The following is a 24,598-nucleotide window of genomic DNA, read 5'->3' as shown; positions in this document are numbered from 1 at the left end:
TACAGTAAATATTCCCATCCCCGGAATTCTATGGAAAGGAATATCCTTCTCACCCGGAATAAAAACCTATGCATTAACATTTTGACTACGATATTACGTGTTACCGGAACTTGCGTAAGCGGAAATTCCACTACCCGTAACCCGGATGGAGGTGTAATGCTGCGGGAGCTTAAATACACACAACGTCCACCCGATGCGACGGAAAACACACAATGCTGAAACAAGTTTTCACTTCGAAGTTTTTCGATCATCAGATTGTAAACGACGACGTGTAAGTGAGTTTTTATTGCCGTGCGTTTGACTGTAATTGTGAATGATTTTAACTTTATTCACTTACGTCCTGGAGAACGCAGCGCTAGCTTAAAAGCACCACCCACTTGACATGACCGAAGAAACGTATTTGCTCCGCCGTTTTCATTCATCAGATTTGAAACGAAGACGTGTAAGCGATTTTTTTATTGGCGTGCGTTTTACTGTGATTGCGAAAGATTTTAACTTTATTCACTTACGTCGTGTAGATCATCGCATCGAAACGTAGAAGAACTGTAACTACTGGAGCGGAGCGAGTGAAATGCATCCGTTTGAGCGAGGCTGGACAAAAAGTTAAAAAGATCCAGCAGACACTTGGAGTCGGAAAGACACAAATCTACGAAACTTTAAAAAACAAGGCATCGATTCAACTCCTGATGACAAGCCACCATCCAGCAAGGAAGCAATGCAAATGGAAACAAAAATCCTTCAGTATGCACAAGAATTACCAGACATCGGTGATCAACGGGACAGTTACTTGCAACTAGCAAGAAAACTGTATGACACGCAGGCAAACATTGTCATAAACCAAAGAATGCATCCAACAAAACAATCCAAAATACACATTTTTTCCCCCCCCCAAGACAGAAAAAAATAAACATTAAATACTGTACGTATTTTACTGTTGTGATTTTTTTGGGATACACCTGTATTGCATTTTTTGTTATATAAAAGGTTTTTGGAAGGTATATTTTAGTATTTTATTGATTGTGTTGTTACACGTGCATTTTGTCAACATACTTGCAGGTTCATAAAGGACATGTACCATGCTCATTTCCCAAATGAGGAATTTCTGTTATCAGGACAAATTGGACAGCGCAAACACGAGTCCGTACTAGAGAATATTTACTGTAATGACAAATATGAAACTGATATGACAATTAGGGAATAGCAGACAGTGACTTAGTTTTCTCCTCAATCTCTTTTGCAAGTTCTTGGCGATCAATTTTCTTCTGTTTTGCTGTGTGCCTCAATGCATTTGACTTGACCAAGAGGCTACGACTTTCAAGACAAAGAAGGATACATTTAATAGAGTATCAGGAGTCCGACTTAAAATACGGATTTATCCCAACGGGAGATTCATCACGCACCAAGCCCACTCTGCATAATATGCGGCGATTGTAAGTCGTATTTTTCATGCACTTTGTATTTGTGGTGTATCTTATTTTGAAGGCACGTTTAAATGTCACCTTCGGGACCAGAGAGTGCTGTGGCCAAATAGGACGTTCCTCGTGTCATGATTGGTGTTTATTAGTATGTTTAGAAAATATCACAGTTTTCATGCAGGTCATATCATATTAGTTTGTTGTACTTATCCGCCACACCTTAAAGGCCGGTCCCTGAAAATATTGTCTGACATTAAACCGGTCCGTGGGGCAAAAAAGGTTGGGGACCTCTGGGTTATGGTACACAATTCTTCCTACTCCCTTGAACATAATAACTGTGTTGAATGAAGACTGATTTCTTTCTTTTTACTATTTTATCTACCTTATTTTCTGTCAAATTATTATTGTATATGTTTTATGTTCAATAAACAAACCAAACCAAAAACCAATCTGATGGCGCTTCATTTTTCTGTCAGATCTACAATTGCCTGTTTGTCACCCCTCAGCAGCTTTTTGGTGTGAATGTAAATGATACCTACACTTATGTAAAATATAGTATTCAATGGGCAAACCCCAGATATGAAAATCAGCGACATTTAGCAACATTAATTCAAACGCCGAGGCAACAAAGGACACCTGATGGGTCTCTATATAGTTTGTGATGTGAAAGCAGATGCTGTGTGATAAAATAGTAGTATATGGAATACAAATTACGTTAGAAAAATGCCACAGTGAGACCCATACATTATAAAAAGCAAATATGACGTAAAAGTACCTTCCTCTCTGGGCTTCCAATACTTGACATCAAGTCATTTTTCCAGCCTTGTTCCCTGGCATGGTTAATACGATTTATCTGAAACAGATTACAAGTTCATAATGACTGAATTGTAAATTCGTAAGGAAAAAAAAAACAAGAATGGGGGTGTGCTGATACATCGATGTAAAAGTCATTGCGGTGTGACACATCGATTCAATAACGATACACACATTTTACGATTAAATGTTTGAAAACACAACTGCTGCGAAAGCCACATGTGCCATGCAGACACCTGAGGTAACGAAATGGGTACCAATCAGGTTGAAAGGCAAGCATTTGGAGCAGTTTGGGTTTCATGAATACTAAACACGGGAATGGCACTGACAACACCTCCTCCATATGTAAAGCATGTAAAACAAAAATGATGTAAGTCCAGATAGAAGCTCATGAAGCCCAAGTAATCTATCATTTTTTAAAAAAATTTTCATTCCACCAAAGAAAATGTTTTGATTAAGTGGTTCAGATAATGGATGGATGGCTGGATGTTCAATGATCTTTTCTTTAAAAAGTACTGAAAGGGGTAGTTTGCTTCTTAATGGTTTTTTTTCAATTATTATTTTAAGACCAGTTCCACCACGACAAAAATAGCCTGTCAGAGATGGTAGACAGGCCTGTTACGATTAAAAAATATAGTAATATCGTAAAAAATAACAATAGGACAATATTATTACCGGAAGCAATCATTTTTTTCCCCCACTCTCTTTTCTAAACAATTTAGAAAAATTTTGCACATTTAACAGTTTTTACACACTAATGATCCATTAAAAAAAAAAAAGATCTGTTGTGTTTGCAGCTGGAAAGTCCGGTTCCACACATGCTTTTTCCAACCACATTTCTAACAGTGGTTGCTGATATCTCTTATTAACGAGGCAAAAATGTTTAGTATTTATCTGGAGTGGTGCTTTAATTGGGGGTGTGGGGGTGGGGAATAACCTTTGTCCCTGAAAATGTCAACAAAATCCTGCAAAGAGTATTTAGCACTCCTGGTACATGTCAGGCATGATGGCTAGTTTTAATAAATAACATTTTTGACAAGTACAATTGGACTGTCACCAAAATGAAGCCTTAGATGGAATGCCCTGCCACAATGTCACCCTTCCACCAAAAACAATTTTTGATGGGGCCCTTTGAGATACAGAGCTAACACTGCTCATGTTTAAACTTCCCAATGCTCTCATATTGTGAAGTTACAATACGAGAAGTTGGCATGTAAAAAGTGCAAAACTGTCACTTGATGAAGAACAACTTGCGTAGTAAGCATCCGAGTGCAAATGAAACGCAGCTTTAAACAGAACACCGGTGAATGTGTCGTTCATATGGAAAAGTTTATCACAATACTGTAGCTGCATCCATGACTAAAAAGTAGATCAGAGTCAGAATGTGGCCACACAATTGCTTTTACAATGTATAATTGGGCAACTTCGACAATGTTAATGTGAAAACGAATAAGTAACAAAAGGGTGTCTCTTCAGTCAACTAGCTCATCTCTGTTCACCGCCATGTGATCAGGATTAACAGTGGTGGACCAACTCGTCAGCAACAAAATATGTTTAAAATACTCATTTAAAAAACGGAAAATTTACAGGTCAGACAAGCCCAAGTGGATGAAAAATGTTCTTGCATCTTAAATTTTAGGTGCAAAAGGAGCAATCTGGAGTCCTTAATGGGGCTTGTAAAAAGTACCCATGAAGTGAGGAAAAAAATATTCTTTCACTGGTAAGGGAGATAATCATGAATATGGTGATAATCATTGAAATATTCAAAACGTAGAAATCTAACCAAATCAACCTGGGGCACACACCTCTTATACTATACATGCCATGCATTTGTTTACCAGCCACCGTTTCCTTTTCATACCGCTTCATTTGCTCTGCTTTCAACAACATCTGAGACGTGTATGTAAATTTTACACCAATAGTGCAACTCTCTGTGTAAAAATAACCATGTTTGTGTGTGCTCACCTGCTCTCGCTGTTTTTCTTTATCAATCAGCTCCATTCTTCTTTTTTTGATAATCTCCTGTCATACACACACAAAAATAATTTTAGTCAGAGAGAGAACTGCTCTGATTGGCACCTCAAAAGTACCAAAACAACAACAAGCAGTCCAAATTTCACCTGTGCTGTATGTTACACATGGAGCACATTTGACAATAAACTTGTACTTGATACTTGAAATGAAATCTGAATGTAAACATGTTACGCAGCCTTCTCAGTGGTGTACCCGTTTTCGTCTCTCTTCTTCTCCTTGACTTACTCTTCTGTGGATGGATGCAAGGGCCTAAGCATATAACATGGGGTATCAGAAGATTCCATAACATAACACCTGAGGAGAATTGTGTCACGAAGTGTGTAGTTCAGGCATCACAGTCTAACTTTTCCAGCTTACTCACCGGTTTATGTTTAATAGCAGGCTTCATGTCCGCAGGTTTTTTTGTTATTGACACCTTCCTCGCAGTTAAAGGCACTCCATATTTACATGCTGGTGTGGTAATCTTGGCCGCAGGAGATGGAATGGAACCATAGGCAGGATGCTTAGCTAGTCACAAGTAGAATAATCATCAAAATGACAAGCAAAACATGAGACAGTCACTTATAATGCTTATGGCTCAACTTTACAAAATGTACAGGATGACTGCATTTACAATTTCAGTAAGCTGAAAATTAGGCAAGGGAATTAATTGGGAAGCAGTCCAGTACAAAAAAAGTCTGTGGTTTGTGTATGTTTATAAGTAAGAGGTGGAGGTTCATTCTGGACTGGCTGCCAAACCACAAATATTTTTTTTTCAATGAGTCAAAAAGCTCCATTTATGAAAACGAACACGCCACTGAACATTCATTTTACTCCATTCTATTAGGCAGTGTACTGTATATAAACGTTAGAAGTGCAAGTATCAATGGAGAACTCCCGAAAAAAAGTTAACGCTGAATATGTATCAAACTAATGACATACCCTGTCAGCACCATCCTGAGAATTTGTGAGCCATTTACACAATCACTGTGACATCGTGTGATCTGTAAGATGTCAATCTTAATTTTTAACTTATTTCCTGGTCTATTATGCAATGAAAATGACATAAGGCATTGCTAAGTATGACCAAAATGTAGCTTTTTTTAGACGTTAGCACAACTACCCATGTCAGGTTTCGTATTCTTCCTACAAAAATAGATTTACGGCAGAAGTAGCTAGCCAACGCACACAGCCTGCGAGTCTCCAAAATGCAGTCCATGACAACCCCAACCTGGCATATTGTTCGAAAACCCGTGATTCTAGTTGTGTGCAAGGTGCGTCCTTCACGCACGTGATTCTACATCATTCACGTTCTTCTCCTATTTTACTCTTCACACTTTTTTGACAGGCTAGCTATTTTACATTTTTGGACGGTTACTGTCATTTTCTGTTTTGTGTTGCAGTTCCACTGGAGTAGAGGGTGGTCCCTCCAGCGGCGCACCTGTCACGTATCACAATCAGCACACTATTTAAGGACTTCCATGCCGACAAACCAATGTGGATTCATTCGCCATGCTCATGACCCTGTCTCCAAGCGTTTGAATTTTCTAGACGTCCCTTGTTCTTGCTACGTATTTGTATCGCCACGTTTTTTTAAATTAGCTCACAGTAAGTTTCATTCTTAGGCTCGGTTTGTATTACGTATATGTGTTCTGGGTTTTCAGTTTTTTTCATGACAAGCAATTTCTGATTACATTTGTCCTCGCCTTTTGCAAATGTGTTTGATTTGTCTCGTTTTCCCCCCTCTAATTTCTACATTATTGATCGACTCAAAATGTAGCAACTTTAAACTGTTCAGCTTCTTGTCTGTCGGCCTCCCCAGTGGGGCAGCCATATTGACCCAAACATCAGGTACACATTGGAGAGAACATGAGGGAAACCCCTGATTCTCATCCCTAGGTCTCCCCAATGGCATGGACATCTTGGGCAGAATGCACTCTGGATTCTCTTTTCGAGGGCTGTGTCTGAATGTGCACACTATCCCCTATATAGTGCACTATTAAGGGGTTACTGGAGGTGGGGCTCGTTGGCGAGCGCCTGGTGGCCGGGCCTACACCCGGGCTCAGCCCGAAGAGGCAATGTGGGTACCCCTTCTCATGGTCTCACCACCCGTGGGAGGGGTCAAAGGGGTCGGGTGCAATGCGAGCTGGGCGGCAGCCAAAGGCGGGGACCCTGGCGGTCCGATCCTCGGCTGCAGAAGCTAGCTCTTGGGACATGGAATGTCACCTCTCTGGCAGGGAAGGAGCCCGAGCTGGTGTGTGAGGCAGAGAAGTTCCGACTGGATATAGTCGGACTTGCCTCCACACACAGCCTGGGTTCTGGTACCAGTTCTCTCGAGAGGGGTTGGACTCTCTTCCACTCTGGAGTTGCTCACGGTGAGAGGCGCAGAGCAGGTGTGGGCATGCTCATCGCCACCCGGCTCAGTGCCTGTACATTGGGGTTCACACCGGTAGACGAGAGGGTTGCCTCCCTCCGCCTTCGGGTGGGGGGACGGGTCCTGACTGTTGTTTGTGCATATGCACCAAACAGCAGCTCAGCATACCCACCCTTTTCCTTGGAGGGTGTGCTGGAGAGTACTCCTAATGGGGACTCCCTTGTTCTACTGGGGGACTTCAACACTCACATGGGCAATGACAGTGAGACCTGGAGGGGCGTGATTGGGAGGAACGGCCCCCCCGATCAGAACTCGAGTGGTGTTTTGTTATTGGGCTTCTGTGCTCGTCACGGATTGTCCATAACGAACACCTTGTTCAAACATAAGGATGTCCATATGTGCACTTGGCACCAGGACACCCTAGGCCGTGGTTCGATGATCGACTTTGTGGTTGTATCATCGGATTTGCGGCCGCATGTTTTGGACACTCGGGTGAAGAGAGGGGCGGAGCTGTCAACTGATCACCACCTGGTGGTGAGTAGGCTCCGATGGTGGGGGAAGATGCCGGTCGTCCTGGCAGACCCAAACGTATTGTGAGGGTTTGTTGGGAGCATCTGGCGGAATCCCCTGTCAGAAGGAGTTTCAACTCCCACCTCCGACAGAGCTTTTCCCATGTTCCGGGAGAGGCGGGGGACATTGAGTCCGAGTGGACCATGTTCCATGCCTCTATTGTTGAGGCGGCCAATCTGAGTTGTGGCCGTAAGGTGGTTGGTGCCTGTCATGGCGGCAACCCCCGTATTCGCTGGTGGACACCAGCAGTAAGGGATGCCGTCAAGCTGAAGAAGGAGTCCTATCGAGCGTTTATGGCCTGTGGGACCCCAGAGGCAGCTGACGGGTATCGACTGGCCAAGCGGAACGCAGCTTCGGTGGTCGCCGAGGCAAAAACCCGAGCGTGTGAAGAGTTCGGTGAGGCCATGGAAGCCGACCTCCGGACGGCTTCGAGGAAATTCTGGTCCACCATCCGACGTCTTAGGAGGGGGAAGCAGTGCACCACGAACACTGTGTACAGTGGGGATGGGGCGCTGCTGACTTCGACTCGGGACGTTGTGAACCGGTGGGCAGAGTACTTCGAAGACCTCCTCAACTCCACCAACACATCTTCCTTGGAGGAAGCAGAGTCTGAGGACCCTGAGGTGGGCTCTCCTATTTCTGTGGTTGAAGTCACCGATGTGGTTAAAAAGCTCCTCGGTGGCAAGGCCCCAGGGGTGGATGAGATCAGCCCGGAGTTGAATGTTGTGGGGCTGTCCTGGATGACACGCCTCTGCAACATCGCGTGGTCAACGGGGAGAGTGCCTCTGGATTGGCAGACTGGGGTGGTAGTCCCTCTTTTTAAAAAGGGGGACCGGAGGGTGTGTTCCAACTACAGAGGGATCACACTCCTCAGCCTCCCTGGTAAGGTCTATTCAGGGGTGCTGGAGAGGAGGGTCCGTCAGAAAGTCGAGCCTCAGATTGAGGAGGAGCAGTGTGGTTTTCGTCCCGGCCGTGGAACAGTGGACCAGCTCCACACCCTTAGCAGGGTCCTCGAGGGTATGTGGGAATTCGCCCAACCAGTCTACATGTGTTTTGTGGACTTGGAGAAGTTTGACCGTGTCCCTCGGGGAGTTCTGTGGGGGGTGCTTCGTAGGTATGGGGTACCGAACCCCCTGATACGGGCTGTTCGGTAACTGTACCACCGATGTCAGAGTTTGGTTCGCATTGCCGGCAGTAAGTCGGAATCGTTTCCAGTGAGGGTAGGACTCCGCCAAGGCTGCCCTTTGTTGCCGATTCTGTTCATAACCTTTATGGACAGAATTTCTAGGCACAGCCGAAGCGTTGAGGGGGTCCGTTTTGGTGGCCTCAGTATTACATTTCTGCTTTTTGCAGATGATGTGGTACTGTTGGCTCCTTCAAGCAGGGCTCTCCAACTCTCACTGGAGCGTTTCGCAGCTGAGTGTGAAGCGGTTGGGATGAAAATCAGCACCTCCAAATCTGAAACAATGGTCCTCAGTCGGAAAAGGGTGGAGTGCCCCCTCCGGGTCGGGGAGGAGATCGTACCCCAAGTGGAGAAGTTTAAGTATCTTGGGGTCTTGTTCACGAATGAGGGCAGAAGGGAGCGAGAGATCGACAGGCGGATCGGTGCAGCATCTGCTGTGATGCGTACGTTGTATCGGTCTGTCGTGATAAAGAAGGAGCTGAGCCAAAGGGCAAAGCTCTCAATTTACCAGTCGATCTACGTTCTAACCCTCATCTATGGTCACGAGCTATGGGTCGTGACCGAAAGAACGAGATGCAAGCGGCCGAAATGAGTTTTCTCCGCAGGGTGTCCAGGCTCTCCCTTAGAGATAAGGTGAGAAGCTTGGTCGAGCCGCTTCTCCTCCACATCAAGAGGAGCCAGATGAGGTGGCTTGGGCATCTGATTCGGATGCCTCCTGAACGCCTCCCTGGTGAGGTGTTCCGGGCATGTCCCACCGGGAGGAGACCCCGAGGAAGACACAGGACACGCTGCAGAGACTATGTCACCCAGCTGGCCTGGGAACGCCTCGGGATCCCCAAGAAATAGCTAGGGAGAGGGAAGTCTGGGCTTCCCTGCTAAAGCTGTTGCCCCCGCGACCCGGCCCCGGATAAGCGGTAGAAGATGGATGGATGGATGGATGAAAAAGTAAGTTGTGTCCTCACGTTTTAAGGACACAACAGAGATGGCTGAATTGCCAAACAGAATGAGGGAACTACTTAACAGTGCGGGAATAGAAGTAAATGATGGGTTAGGATGGACGTTCAGACACAGCCTCGGCTGCTCCAGGTGTGCGGCCATATTGGCCAACACATAAACGCCTCGGATTGTGTCTGCAGATGGCCCCACTGGGGACGACATTTGGGCCAAAACCTTCAATACACCCCTGGTACCTTGCTGCAGGTCTCCCTACTTGGCTCACCATATAGGCCAAAGGTTAGGTATACCCCGGATTCTTGTCTGCAGGTTATTCTCAGTGGGACGTCCATCTTGGCCAGAACATTAGGTACACCCCAGATTCAATGGGGCGTCCATATTGGCCAAAACAATAAGCCCCAGTTGGGCCTGCACACAAGATTCCGGGGCCTCCATTTTATTCTTGTTCAGACTTCTGACACACCTGCTTTGCATAACCTATGTGTATGTATGTGAATATGTGCGCAACCACCATAAAGGCATGATTCAGGGAAGTCCAAGGCTGGCTCTAATAATTTCTGGCTCATGGCGTTTTCATGGTATGTGAATTCCATAGAGATCCATTTTGAAAATATGTCACACTTTGATTGTGAAGTTACCGTAACTGGCGTAATGGATCTGGAACAGCGATCTCCCCGTTACCGCGCACGTGCGCATACGCACGCACGCCATGATGAGCAATAGCCTGACGCTGAGGCATGCGAAGCACTTAGGCAGCCTGTTAACGATCGTAGCGTTTTAAAATGCTTCTCTCGGCCCTCCAGATTCCCATCCTTTGCCCGTCCCCTCGGTGAATTGTACAAAACAAACTCTGAATGAGAATAATGATAACGATAAAAGATATAGCAAAACAGCTCTGGCCACAAGCTGCAACTGCAGACTGCTAAGCGCTAACAACGTCCGGTGACACAGTCACACGCCACGCTTTAACAAACAAATTTCTTTTTTAAATACTTTTTGTGAAAGTGAGACTGATAGAATGATTAGAGTGCAGTGTGCATGAACACAAAAAATATATAACTAAGATGCACAGAGACACAATTTTTTTCTCTACACCCCTTGGATCGACTTGGGACTAGTCCTTGATCTATTGGTTGATCGCGATTGACGTAATGGGCACCCCTGATCTGTAAGTTATCACCAATGATGATTGTGTGGCTCATCTTCAGGCTTTTTTGAAGGGACGTGTGTTTTTGAATTGGATTTTTAATTAATACTGTGCAAACAATTTATTCAAAATACTGTGCTCTTAACTAAATGCTTTGGAGACATTTTTTCTTAAATTGCAAGAGGAAACAGGCCGTATCCAAAACACCAGATGAGCCTGTGGCTGCAGGCTATTAAACCCAGGACATCAACAGCCATGTCCGTGTTGGTGCTGCTTATTTCATTTCTGGTAAGTTATTGTGACCATTTGGATTCGGTTAACCTCTATGTCTTCAAACATTGAGTAAGTGGGCAGGAAATATGGAATATCTCAGATTATTTTCAATGTGATGATTTTCATGCAATATTTCTTGTACGCACGGCGGTGTGACGCATGGTGCAACAGAAGCAGGGTTGTTGGGCAACGTTGATACACTCAATTTTTTTTTCTTGTGTTGATGAATGTCCACTGTCCCAACTCGCTTTTCTATTCATGTACCGGCTCCAAATGTGTTCAGTCATGAGCACAGTACTCTGATTAAAATAATTGTATTGGATTTTTTCAAGCTAATACAAAAATACATGTACTTCCAAAGTAGCCTGTTAGATGACTCGTGCACATTAACATTAAATTCTGAAATCCACGATGAAAGTTGAATTGAAGTTCAAAGTGTGAGATACCTTCTAAATGGATGTCTATGGAATTGACCTGTCTCAAGAAAACTCCCTGACCCAGGAATTAGGGTCACCCTCAGACGTCATCGAGTCACGCCTCATTGGTGTGGCACAAATTTACATTACGCATGGTGGGTGTGTCACAAGTCTGGATGGGAGAATGAGTGTACCTTGAACATGTGCAAGGCAGACATGTTAAAATAAAATATATATATAAATTGCTAGCGCAAATGGGAGAATATGGCACTTCACTGAAAAAAAAATAATAATAAATCGGTCGCTCTTTGCTTACCTACTGATCCCTGATGCACACCTACTTTATGCTGCTTGTGAAAAAAGGTAGGGTGGAATTCCTGAGCAATAACCTATATGAAGAAGAATAAACAACAATCAATCTTAAATTAATTTAGACCTAGTTAGCTGTGCACTTACCTTTGGTGTGAGGAACCTTTGGATCCTGCAAGAGAGGAAAGGTTTGTCTAGTATGGCGCGGACTGAAGGTCTTTCTCTCGGCTTGTGTTTAAAAAGTTGTGCCAAAAGGGAACGCAGTTCTTGGGAGTAGTGAAGAGACACGGGATGATATGAGCCACGGATGATCTTCAGGACAAGGTTCTTCATATTTCCCGCCTCAAACTGAGCAGATGCAGATTCAAAACATTGTGAAAATTTTTTCACAAGCATACCGTTTATCTTTGTTCCCCTCACATGTTGCCTTTGTGCAATATATATGTGGATATACTGAACTATTGGTAGCCCTCTGTTTATAAAGAAAAGCACAACGTGGGCGCAAATAAATCTGACAAAAGCAAGAAACGAAAAAATAAATTCTGAAAATCGAGTATTGCTTTTGAATTGTGGTTCATCAGAATTAATTTGTGCCTCGGTGCCTGGTGCCTCGGGTCTACAGACCAGACGCTACTGGAAATGGTATATTTAAAAAATATATATTTGAATTACCTTATTTTCTGCACTATAAGCTGCACCAAAAAGTCTTCCATTTTCTTAAAAGTTCACGGCGCACCTTAAAATCTGGTGCGCCTTATGTATGGTCATTACGGTAATATGTCAACCCCAAGATGGCTCCTTGATGGATACATGCTTACAATGTTATAACTTGCTGCTAGAGGTAAGATCGGGCCGCCCAAGCCCGAGCCCAACCCGACCCGAATTAAATGTCAATCATTGCTTCAGGTTCGGGTCGGGTCGGGCTTCTGTCTCGCTGACTTTTTTTAAAATAAATATGAAATGTATACGAAAACTTTGTGCGGATACTAAACTAAGCAATACTTGTTTAAAAACAAACAATTTGGATAAAACTGACAAGGCGCTGTAATGTAATTGCTATTTAACTACTAAACAGGAACGCAGAAGGCCAGACACAGAGCATGCACTGCGCACGTGTCAGACCAAATTACAGATTACGAAAATTGAAACGTTTATGTTAAATATCATTGAAACAAAACGATAGAAATAATTTCATACATCTTTACCAATTTATTTGATTTGAATTATTCTATTTAAAGCCTAGTGGGCTGCAGGATTTCTCTGGGTAATTAAGCAAATGCGCATCAAGATCTCTCTTTGTCTGGCATCTTATTCTGTGTTTCAGCATTATTTTGTTGTGCAAATGCATTTATCATGTTCATAAAAACATGTAGATTATTTTAACCTTAAGAAATCTTGCGGTTTTTTTCTGCCAAAAATACTCACGAATAAAATGTGAAATTTTGGGTTTGCTTTGGGGTCGGGCCTGCAAATCAAATTCATTGGTCGGGCTCGGGCCGGGTCGGGCTTTAATACCCTCGGGCCTCGGGTCGGGCTAGATTTTTTAGGACAGATCTTACCTCTACTTGCTGCTGGTTCAGTGAACTCTGTCGCTGCTTTATTAAATAAGTTTTTGTTGCAGCTCCGAAAAAAGGAGAGCTGTGGTGGTGTTTTTTTAAAACGCACACTTTTATGAATGGTTTTCACAGTCTCAACAAATACAGGTACATCTTTGTCCGTCTCCGTGCCTTCTCTTCCCTTCGACTCAAGAGGCATTCATGATTGCCTCCGAGAAATGTAAATTAACGATTCCTTCAATGAAACTACGAAAATTGAAAATAATGCATCAAAACAGAAAACACAACAAAGGAATAAATAACAAACACTTCTGAGACAGTCCAGCCTCCTCCAATTTACTGACATCTGATCATTCTGTTGCAGCTACGCTCAAGGAAATGCCAAATAAATTCTGTCGGGGGCGGCTATAGAATTTATTTTGTGATTTTCTGTTTTGATGCATTACTGTATTTTCAATTTTCGTAGCTTCATTGAAGTAATTGTTAATTTTTTGTTTTTTTTGGAGGCGGTCATGAATGCCTCTCGATTCTAGGAGGAAGAGAAGGCATGGAGATGGACAAAGACATACCTGTACAGTGAAACTCCTCGAGAACGAAACCTACATGGGCGAAAATACCCCCTAATGTGAAAAAATCTTCTTGCATTAACACCATTCCCATTCTCCTGCCCCCAATATGACGAAAAAACCCCTGTTGCGTTATACGAAATCATTTTCTCTGCTCTAGCCTCGTGAACAGATTCACTACAACAAAGTCTAATCCAACAGCGACCTCTACTGCTTCGTTCGGAAACGGCAACGGCAACCACCACACTGGTTTACACAGCTGCGAGTTTCCTGAACGAAACATACTCATAGCTGCTCTGCCATTGATTTACCGAGCATCATCCTGGCCTCCAATTGGCCAAGAGGGACCTCACTGTCTATGTGTGTAGATACTGTAGCTATATCCGTGGAAGATAGAGTGGAATGCATCCGATTAGCTGCTCAGAGTAAATTGCTTATGGCTCGACGGACATTCAAATAAACGAATGTTTCCTCGAATGCTTTACCTGTTATCATGCTAAAAACCTGACGCTAACTGGAGCGCTAATTAGAGAGCAGGCGAGTTCCATCACGCTTACTATGGCCATCGAGGACTACGAAGCATCCCGTGGCTGGCGTAAAAGTTCATTGCATAACATCAGCTGAGCAAGGCTGTCTTGGGTGGCGATCGAGGGGAGGTCGAGTTCAAGACTGTGAGATAGTGGAAAGAAAAGCTACCGGGTCCAGGAAGTAGCTGTTCTTGTTAGATTCAGACGCAGCATGAACGTTGCATTGCTACAAAACGGACCTTTGGATGTCAAGCAGCTAAGACAAGAAGTGCTCTGACGCTGGAAGAGAGGGTAAAAGTGATCGAAATAAAAGACGGAGGAAGCAAAATAAAAGACATTATCTAAGAAATTGATGTAAGTGAAAGTGAATGCTGATCGTAAATTTCGCAATTTCTTTCCCTTTTTTTCTTTCTACACTGACTAAGTGTGTGCTCATACTTATGCGCTTCTGCAATAAAAATAAAGAGTACACATACGATTGTGTGTGCGTGTACACATACGTTTGTGTTTGTGTGGGTGTGTGTTTACATCTGAGATCAAATTTGCTACAGTGAAACCCCCCTGTTGTGAAAAATTTCTTGCTGCAAACATGATTTCGTTGTAGAGGAGTTTCACTGTAGCTCCATCTAGTGCAGGGGTGGCCAACCAGTCAGAGACGAAGAGCCAATTTTTTTACTGAGTTACTGCAAAGAGCCACATCATCAATACGTCATCAGGCGCCGACAGGTATGGCAGCCTCGGTTACACGCTCCCTAGTATTACCCGTTCTTGTCATTTTCGTTAGTTTTTGGCGACCCTGAGTTTACACGAGTTTTGTTGCTTAGCATTGGGGAGTCTACGCTCGTTTTTTTTTCACCAGCACACGAAAATCCACAAGGTTTTTCGGAGCTAATCGCGAGCAGAGCGGCTGCGTTGTACGGAGCATGGAAACGCCGCCGGAGGAGGGGGAAGCGAGCTGGCGTGCTCGTCAAGCTCCGGCAGCGTGGATTTCGAAACCCCTCCCATCGATCCATCTTGCTAATCTACGAAACAAACAAGATGGATGAACTTCTTCTCCTCACAAAGACCAACAAAACCTTTGCACGTTCTGCTGCGCTCTGCTTTACTGAAACCTGGCTCAGTGACCGCCACCCGGATTCCGCGCTACATCTACCGCCTTCTCCGAGCCGACCGCGACACGGAGCTATCAGGGAAATCCAAAGGTGGTGGGATTTGCTTCTATATCCAACAAAGAATGGTGCACTGATGTCACGAAGCTCGACGCACACTGCAGCCCGGACCTGGAGTCACTGTCTTTAAACTGCAAGCCATTCTACTCGCCACGTGAGTTCACCTCCTTTTTACTAGTCGGTGTTTACATTGCGCCACAAGCTAACACGGCGATACAAACGCTAGCTGAACAAGTCAACAAACTCGAACTAAAATACCCAGAGTCACCCCTGATCATTTTGGGCGATTTTAATAGAGCACATCTTAACCGTGAACTTGCCAGATATAAGCAGCACATCGACTGTTTCACCAGAAATGGCAACATTCTAGACCACTGCTATACAACAATCAAAAATTCAAACCGATCGATCGCCCGTGCAGCATTGGGTCTTTCTGACCACAATTTAATCCACTTAATACCTACATACAGACAGAAACTCAAATGTGTTAAACCGGTTGTTAAGACTGTGAAAAAATGGACAGATGAAGCAAAGCTAGCTCTACAAGAATGCTTAGACTGCACTGATTGGGGCGTCTTTGAAACTTCAACGGGCACACTGGATGAATACACAGACACTGTAAAATCATACATCAGTTCCTGTGAGGACATGTGTGTACCAACGAAGTCCTTCCGCTCCTTCAACAATAACAAGCCATGGTTTACTCCCAAACTCAGGCAACTCAGGAAAGAGAAAGAGGCCGCATTTAGAAGTGGAGATCGGGCACTGTACAAACACGCCCGAAACCAATTGACAAAGGAAATTAACATCGCTCAGAGAAGCTGTGCAGAGAGGCTGAAAAAACAGTTCTCTGGTAACGACTTTGCATCTGTATGGAATGGCCTGAAAGCAATCACAAACTATAGAATGCCATCCCCCCAAACAGTGAACAATAAGGGTCTTGCTGATGAACTAAACATGTTTTTCTGCCGATTTGAAAAGAACACCTCCATTTCCCACACACACCCACCTCGACCAGAAACTACTCTATCGACCCCCCCACCCTCTTTTTCTCCACTACAGATCCTCGAACAGGACGTGAGACGGCTCTTCAAAATGGGCGAAAATACCCCCTAATGTAAAAAAATCTTCATGCATTAACACCATTCCCATTCTACTGCCCCCCATATGACGAAAATCCCCCTGTTGTGTTATACGAAATCATTTTCTCTGCTCCAGCCTCGCGAAGACATTCACTACAACGAAGTCTAATCCAACAGCGACCTCTCCTGTTTCGTTCGGAATCGGCAACAGCAACCACCACACTGGTTTACATAGTGAACAATGTTTATTTCGGTCACAGCTGCGAGTTACTGAACGAAACATACTCATAGCTGCCCTGCCATTGGCTTACCGAGCATTTATTCTGGCCTCCGATTGGCCAAGAGGGACCTCACTGTCTATGTGTGTAGATACTGAAGCTAGATCCCTAGAAGATAGAGTGGAATGCATCCGATTCGCTGCTCAGAGTAAATTGCTGATGGCTCGACAGACATTCAAATAAACCAGTGGTTTTCAATTATTTTCTGTCATGCCCCCCCCCCAAGGAGGAGGAAAACATCTCGCACCCCGCCCCGCACAACTATAAATAGTATCATTTGTCTATAAAATTGTTATAAGTACACCTTTGCATAACACTGTATCCTTATTAACGTATAAGAGAATAAAAAAAAGAAATATGGACCAATTTACAAAAAAGAATAGCTTTCGTAACTGGAACAGAAAAGATTTAAAGTGCATCTGAAATTCAAAAATAACATTAAATCCTTAATTTAACAAATATTTTTTGACTGATCATGTTAAACCATACGATCCTGAAAAATAAAATTACATAAAATCAATAACTAATAATGCATTCAAACTAATCACCAACATTATTTCATGAGAACAATATTTTTTATTTTTTATGATGGCGCCCCCTGAGTGGCTGCCTCTCCAGCAGCGCGTATCCCTGTTTGAGTTTCTTTTCGTCCTTTTACTTTATTTATTTCTTCTTCCCATTTTGTTTTGCGTGGTTTTGTACCCCAAACCTTCGGGGGGGAGAGGGGCAGCTTCATTTCTGCTCATCTCCTTTATTTGCTTTAATCTTTTTACGTATCCTGTGAACGGAGATCCCGATGGCACACGCAACTCCATTGTTTACAGTAAGGACCAGCTGTTAGCATGGCGGGCTAACAGCGGGCTACTGGCCGGTGACAGACCGGCTATCCCACGCGAGTTGAAGAGGAGGAGACGAGGGTGTCGAGCCGGGAAGGACCGCCGCACAAGGAGGAGAAAGTACAGACATGTCCTCCCGTCCGTCATCATGGGGAATGTAAGATCGCTCCCTAACAAGATGGATGAGCTGGCGGCGCTAACGCGACATCAAAGGGAGTACCGCGAGGCTAGCCTGATGCTACTCACGGAGTCGTGGCTAACAGCGATCACTCCGGACACACATGCCGAGTTGAATGGCTTCCAACTCATACGTGCGGACAGGAATGAAGGGAGTGGAAAGAGAAAAGGTGGGGGACTGGCTGTTTTTGTGAATGACAAATGGTGCAATCCGGGGCATATCACAATCAAAGACAAACTGCAGCCGGGACATTGAACTGCTAGCCATTAGCCTCAGGCCCCATTATCTCCCGAGGGAATTCTCACACGTCAGAGCTGTGACAGTGTACGTCACCCCGTCGGCTAATGGTGATGCAGCGCGTGATGCCCTGATGACTGTCGTGAGCAGGCTGCAAACACAGTCCCCCAACGCCCTGCTGATCATCTCTGGGGACTTCAACCATGTCTCTCTGTCGTCCTCCCTTTCAACCTTCACGCAATATGTAACCAGTGCCACTAGAGACAATAAAATTTTGGACTTGTTTTATGCCAATACCAAGGAGGCATATAAACCCCTCCCCCTCCCCCCTCTTGGAAGAGCAGACCACAACTTGGTATTTCTCGAGCCTGTGTACAAACCACTGGTGCACAGGCAGCCAACTGTGACCAGAATGGTCAGGAAATGGTCCACGGAAGCTGAAGATGCTCTGCGGGACTGCTTCGACACGACCAGGTGGGAACTCTTCAGCGAGGTTCACGGGGAGGACATTGATGCACTCACTGACACCATCACAGACTACATAAACTTCTGTGAGGAGAACACCGTACCCACCAGAACTGTGCGGTGTTTTTCCAACAGCAAACCATGGATTAATCCCGACATAAAGGCCCTCCTGAAGGAGAAGAAGAGAGCTTTTATGTCGAGAGACAGAGAGGAGCTGAAGGCCGTGCAGATTCGGCTGAGAAGAAAGATCAGGGAGGGGAAGAAGATATACAGGATGAAATTGGAGGACCAGTTGCAGGCCAACAATGTTGCTGGTGTCTGGAGGGGCCTGAAAACCATCTCAGGCCATGACAGCCCAAAGACATTGACTGAGAAGGACAAGAACTGGGCAGATGGACTGAACCGTTTTTTCAACCGTTTCGACCAGTCGTCTGTCCCTTCCCCCAACCACTCTCACTGAGGACTTCTTCTCCTCCCCCTCCTCTTTCGACCAGCTCTCATCAACACAGTCTGTCACCTGGTTCCTGTCTGTCCGTCACAACAGAGCAGGTGAGGAACCAACTGAGGAAGATGAATGTGAGGAAGGCAGCAGGTCCAGACAAGATCAGTTCCCGGCTCCTCAGGACCTGCTCTGACCAGCTGTGTGACATTGTCCAGCACATGTTCAACCTGAGCCTGAAGCTGGGCAGAGCTCTACAGCTGTGGAAAACTTCGTGCTTGGTCCCAGTGCCCAAGACCCCCCACCCTAAGGAGCTGAACAGCTACAGACCGGTGGCGCTGACGTCTCACCTGATGAAGACGCTGGAGAGACTCGTCCTCGCCCACCTTCGACCGCTGGTGAGCTCGGCACTGGAACCGCTGCAGTTTGCCTATCAGCCTGGCATTGGCGTGGAAGACGCCATTATCGCTCAGCCTTCTCCAAGTGCTGTCACACTTGGAGAAGGCTGGGAGCACTGTGAGAATCATGTTCTTTGATTTCTCCAGTGCCTTCAACACCATCCAGCCCAACTTACTGGGAGGCAAACTGCAGAACGCCGGAGTGGACCACCATCTCACAGCATGGATCATAGACTACCTCACAAACCGGCCGCAGTACGTGAGGTTGCAGAGCTGTGAGTCGGACAGGCTTCTCTGCTGCACTGGAGCGCCGCAGGGGACTGTTCTGGCTCCATTCCTGTTCATCCTCTACACCTCGGACTTCAGACACGCCACTCCAAACTGCCACCTTCAGAAGTTCTCCGATGACTCTGCGATTGTTGGCCTCATTACAGAGGGGGACGATCGGGAGTACAAGGGACTGACGAAGGACTTGGTGGACTGGTGCCAGCAGAATCTCCTCCAGATCAACCCTAGGAAAACTAAGGAGTTGGTTGTGGATTTCTGCAGGAAACAGTCCTCACCAGCACCGATGAACATCCAGGGTATGGACATAGAGAGGGTGACCTCCTACAAGTACCTAGGTGTTCTTCTGAACAACAAACTGGACTGGTCTACAAACACGGACACCCTGATTAGGAAAGGACAGAGCCGACTCTTCCTATTCAGGAAACTGAGGTCTTTTGGGGTTCAGGGGTCGTTCCTTAAGACTTTCTATAACTCGGTGGTGGCCTCGGCCATCCATTATGGCATTGTCTGCTGGTCAGGCAGCATCTCGGCCCGGGACAGAAAGAGACTGGAGCGACTGGTCAGGAAGGCCAGTTCTGTCCTGGGCTGCTCCCTCGACACTCTGGAGGAGGTGGGCAACAGGAGGACCCTAAGCTAAAAGCTATGATGGACAGTCCCTCCCACCCCCTCCAGCCCGCCCTGACAGCACTTGGTAGCTCCTTCAGCCAGAGACTGTTACACCCGCGCTGCAAGAAGGAGAGATACCGACGCTCGTTCCTACCGACTGCTGTCAGGCTGCTGAATAAAAATAATAATAATTAAATGATGTGAAAAACAATTGTAAATAGCACTGCGATTGATCAATTTTGTATTTATATTGCACTTAATTGAACGGTGTGTTTGTTTTTTCTTCTTCTTTCTGCCAACATTCTTGCTGCTGGAGGCTGTAAATTTCCCCAGTGTGGGACAAATAAAGGATATCTTATTTTTAAAAAAACTTTAACCATCAAAACAAAAGTTTTCAAGTGTTTGTGTTTTTTTTTATTTTATTTTATTTTAGACACACCCACATTTTAGACACAGTAAACTCACCGATCTTTCCTCATCTGCCACCGCAGTCACACTGAATGCTCCCTGTGCAAACTCTGCCAAAGAGAGCGCCACTGCCCCCTAACGCCCCACTATTTGAGAAACACTGAAATAAACGAACGTTTCCTCTTATTACAAGTAAAGCATTTTCCTCGAAAATGCTTTACTTGTTATCATGCTGAAAACATTAGGCTAACTGGAGCGCTAATGAGAGAAGCGCTCCAGTTAGCGTAAGGTTTTTAGCCTTCGAGAGCTAACTATGGCCATTGAGGACTACGAAGCGTCCCGTGGCTGGCTTAAAAGTTCATTGCATGACATGGAAGAGAGGGTAAAAGTGATCAAAATGAAAGACGGAGCAAGCAAAATAAGACATTATCCAAGAAATTGATGTAAGTGAAAGTGAATGCTGATCGTATATTTCACAATTTCTTTCCCTTTTTTTCTTTCTACACTGACAATATGAAGTTTCAAATAAGTGTGTGCTCATTCTTATGCACTATTGGAATAAAAATAGAGTACACATACGTTTGTGTGTGTGTGTGTGTGTGTGTGTGTGTGCTTACATCCGAGATCAAATTTGCTACAGTGAAAACCCCCTTACAGTGAAAACCCCCAAAATTTCATGCTGCAAACATGATTTCGTTGTAGAGGAGTTTCACTGTACAGTACATATTAACTCTGCCAGAATACTTACAGCATGCTTCAGGGTGCACATTTCATATAGGACACAGCCCAGAGCCCAAATATCACTAAAGAGGAAGAAAAAAGAGAGAGGATAAGGATGACACAAAAGGCAGTACAAATGACACATACAGGGTAGGTTTGCATGCATTCAGTTATGTAACAGTATCTAATTGCCATATACTGTATTCCTTTCTCACTAATTTGAAAAAAAAAAAAAAAACAATAAAGCAAGATCGGCTTTGCATCCTTCTTACTACCCACATCACGCTTATGTTCCAAAACCTCCACAGTATCCCAAATACAGACTCACAGAACTGCTACACCACCACCTGCCATTCCTCTCATTCAAACTGTCTTTCCCACCTACCCATGAACCGGTATAAAACCTGGGGAGACAGAGACTCCATTATTTCCCCATCCCACTGGCACTCACTTCCCCAACACATCCACACAGATCTAGAGATCCCAAAATCATTTAATATGTTTCCAAGAAGTCATTTGAAAATAATTAGAAAATGAATGGACAAAGACATTTCATGTTCAAACTGATAAACGTCATTGTTTTCAGCAAATAATTATCAAATTAGTATTTTATGGCTGCAACACATTCCAAAAAGCTGGGACAGGGTCATATATAGACCACTATAAGATAAGATATCCTTTATTAGTCCCACACTGGGGAAATTTACAGCCTCCAGCAGCAAGAATGTAGGCAGAAAGAAGAAGAAAAAACAAACAAACACCGTCCAATTAAGTGCAATATAAATACAAAATGGATAAATCGCAGTGCTATTTACAGTTGTTTTCCACATCATTTAATTATTAAATATTATTGTTGCTATTTTTTATTCAGCAGCCTGACAGCAGTTGGTAGGAACGAGCGTCTGTATCTCTCCTTCTTGAAGCGCGGGTGTAACAGTCTCTGGCTGAAGGAGCTACCGAGTGCTGTCAGGGCATATTGCATCACCTTTTCTTTTCACAACATTCAATACATATTTGGGAACTGAGTCCTTGAGCGCCATATGAGGTGGGGTGAAAATTTGATAATATTATGTCCAAGAACCTTATAAATAATTATCAGCTTTTTTTTTTAAAGAATTTGGTATTAGTTATTTTATTTTATTTTTTCCACGATTTATCAAAGGGCCACTCAAAGTGTGGCTGCTCATTGATGGCCAGTGACTAACTGAAGGAAAAAGAATTTCTTGAAATGTCAGACTAAACTACTGAATTCCAAAATAAAAGGAGACTTGGGAAATGGTTACTGATCACTGAGTGAAATCCACATGAAATCTTCAGTGGATTAAACAATTTCTTTCAAGTGGGGAAGATGCAAGTCCATGGCGTCGCTCCAGACTGCCAAGGACAGACTATCCCGCTGAAAGGACAGACTATCCCTTCGCGCACACACAGCTCGAGAATGCAGACCAACAAAGGTCAATCGACACACAATGGCCCTGGGTGTGTATAAAAGCCCGTGAGATCCCTGAAGATAATCCCTCAGAACCTTCTTGCACAAACACAAAGATTCAGAATGACATGACAAGCTGCTGGTCATTCATGACTCATTTAAGTGTAGTTACATAAATAACAGTCGGTCTATGACGTTTCTCCAGACCGCTTGGAGTGGTGCTTAAAGCAAGAAATGACTAATACCAGCGAAGTCATGAGGAATCCCATACACCATCCTCATTGAGTAGCTAAAAACCATGACCAGAGCAAAGGGAGTGGAGACTTGCACACTACAAAATCTGGAGAAAGGGCTAGGTGACAATCAGAAGGAAGCAGAAAATGTCCTCCTTTCAGAGCAGCCCAAGACACTGACTGACTGCAACACTCCTGGTAGATGACAACGCACCCCGATGGTGGGTGGGCATGGGGGTGGGGGGGACTGTAAATGGTAGCCAACATCCAGTGAGACAAGCCCTGTTGGAGCTCCTTTGGAAAGGCCACCATAAGAACAAAGTTGGGCATACGTACGAAAGGTTGCGGTAGCAAAAATATAAAAACACAGGGCACAAGAGCTCAAGGTTGACACCCCCGCCACCAGATCAAGGCACAAAACAAGCGGGCTTGATAGGTTGGTAAGAATGAGATCCAGAGGGGGACATTGGAAACGGAAGTGGCGTTTGGCCACAGAGTGACATCAACACCATCCTGGTGCCACCTCAAATATGATGGACTGACTGCCAGTGCATGTAACTCAACGACACGCTTAGCTGAGGCAATGGCGAGCAAGAACACAGCCTTATGAAACACACACTGAAAGGTCGCGTCAGCCAGGGGCTCAAAGGAGTGCCGGCGCAGCGTATCAAGCACCGACTGAAGGTTCCATTTGGGGACACGAGGTGCAATGTGAGGATCAAGCCGCAGAGCCCTCCTAAGAAATAATGAAACAAGGGTGTGACACTCCACCAATCCTTAGTAGACCCGAGCATGCAGGGCAGAAATAGCTGCAACATAAACCATCAGAGTAGGAGAGTGATTCTTATCCAAGAGAGACAGTAAGAAATCCAAGAGTGGGAAATTGAGCTGGGTGATATGACGATGTATATCACAAAGACGAGAGAAAAGATTTTATCGTGTCGACTTTCGTATTCATCATCATTTGTCATCTGCAGCAAAATGCATGGAATTACCGTATTGGACCGAATATAAGACGGCCCTGATTAGAACACGACCCCCTCTTTTTCAAGACTCAAGTTTGAAAAACGACTTTTTCAACACCAAATTAGTTTTTATACAGAAAATAATTACAGTACATCTGAAACAAATGATAAAACAATATTTTTTTTGAGAAAAAGCATGTTATTTTGCCTCATTCAAATATAAAGTGCAATCACATTCGTAAATGAATGGCTTTTGATTTTTGAAATGTCTGTTACATGACATGACAATGTCAATTAACTTCTCCTCAGCTGCCGGTTAACCTGGCCGCTCTTAGACCAACTTTTCTCCAGATTGTCACAATGTTTCTTCATTTTCTGTTATCTCTTCTATTATTTTCTTCTCTTTTCCTTCTTACCACTATTTTTTATTTTTCTTCTTCGTGCTACCGCTATTTTTATTTTTATTCTTCGTGGCAGGGGTTCACTTTGACCTGAGGAGTCAAGTTCAGCATTCGCTTCAATGATATCTGGCGCCATCTAGCATCATGAATGGGTATAATGTCTCGACCCCGAATATAAGACGACCCACACTTTTTCAGTCTTATTTCAATGCAAAAAAACACCGTCTTATATTTGGGCCAATACGGTAATACATCACGTGCGACTTGCTTTGATGCTTAAAAGCTTGCACTTATTGCCAATGTTTAGTAAGAAAAAAAGTCTTACTGTAAGAGCTGCTGTAAAGGCAGCC

General features: G+C 44.4%; 1 protein-coding gene across 7 annotated transcripts in view; it reads right to left on the bottom strand.

Moving 5' to 3' along the window:
* Positions 1–24,598, bottom strand: part of nek1 (NIMA-related kinase 1) — a 63,792-nt gene that overhangs the window by 31,462 nt on the left and 7,732 nt on the right. For 5 of the 7 annotated variants that reach the window (XM_086114785.1, XM_086114788.1, XM_086114789.1 and 2 more), the window contains exons 9-15: positions 21,249–21,303; positions 11,615–11,815; positions 11,475–11,547; positions 4,624–4,769; positions 4,455–4,511; positions 4,194–4,250; positions 2,191–2,268 (exon numbers count right to left, since the gene is read on the bottom strand). In XM_086114785.1, coding sequence (XP_085970911.1) covers positions 2,191–2,268; positions 4,194–4,250; positions 4,455–4,511; positions 4,624–4,769; positions 11,475–11,547; positions 11,615–11,815; positions 21,249–21,303 — 667 coding nt within the window. Of the gene's footprint in view, positions 1–2,190; positions 2,269–4,193; positions 4,251–4,454; positions 4,512–4,623; positions 4,770–11,474; positions 11,548–11,614; positions 11,816–21,248; positions 21,304–24,598 lie in introns of those variants that run through there. The other 2 variants (XM_086114791.1, XM_086114790.1) reach the window with 2 other exon arrangements.

Source organism: Hippocampus guttulatus, chromosome 7 (assembly GCF_054856545.1).
Source record: "Hippocampus guttulatus isolate MCC_2025c chromosome 7, RoL_Hgut_1.0, whole genome shotgun sequence".
Lineage (NCBI taxonomy): Eukaryota > Metazoa > Chordata > Actinopteri > Syngnathiformes > Syngnathidae > Hippocampus > Hippocampus guttulatus.
The sequence above is the reverse complement of the archived record's forward strand: the minus strand, read 5'-3'. Positions and strand labels throughout refer to the sequence as shown.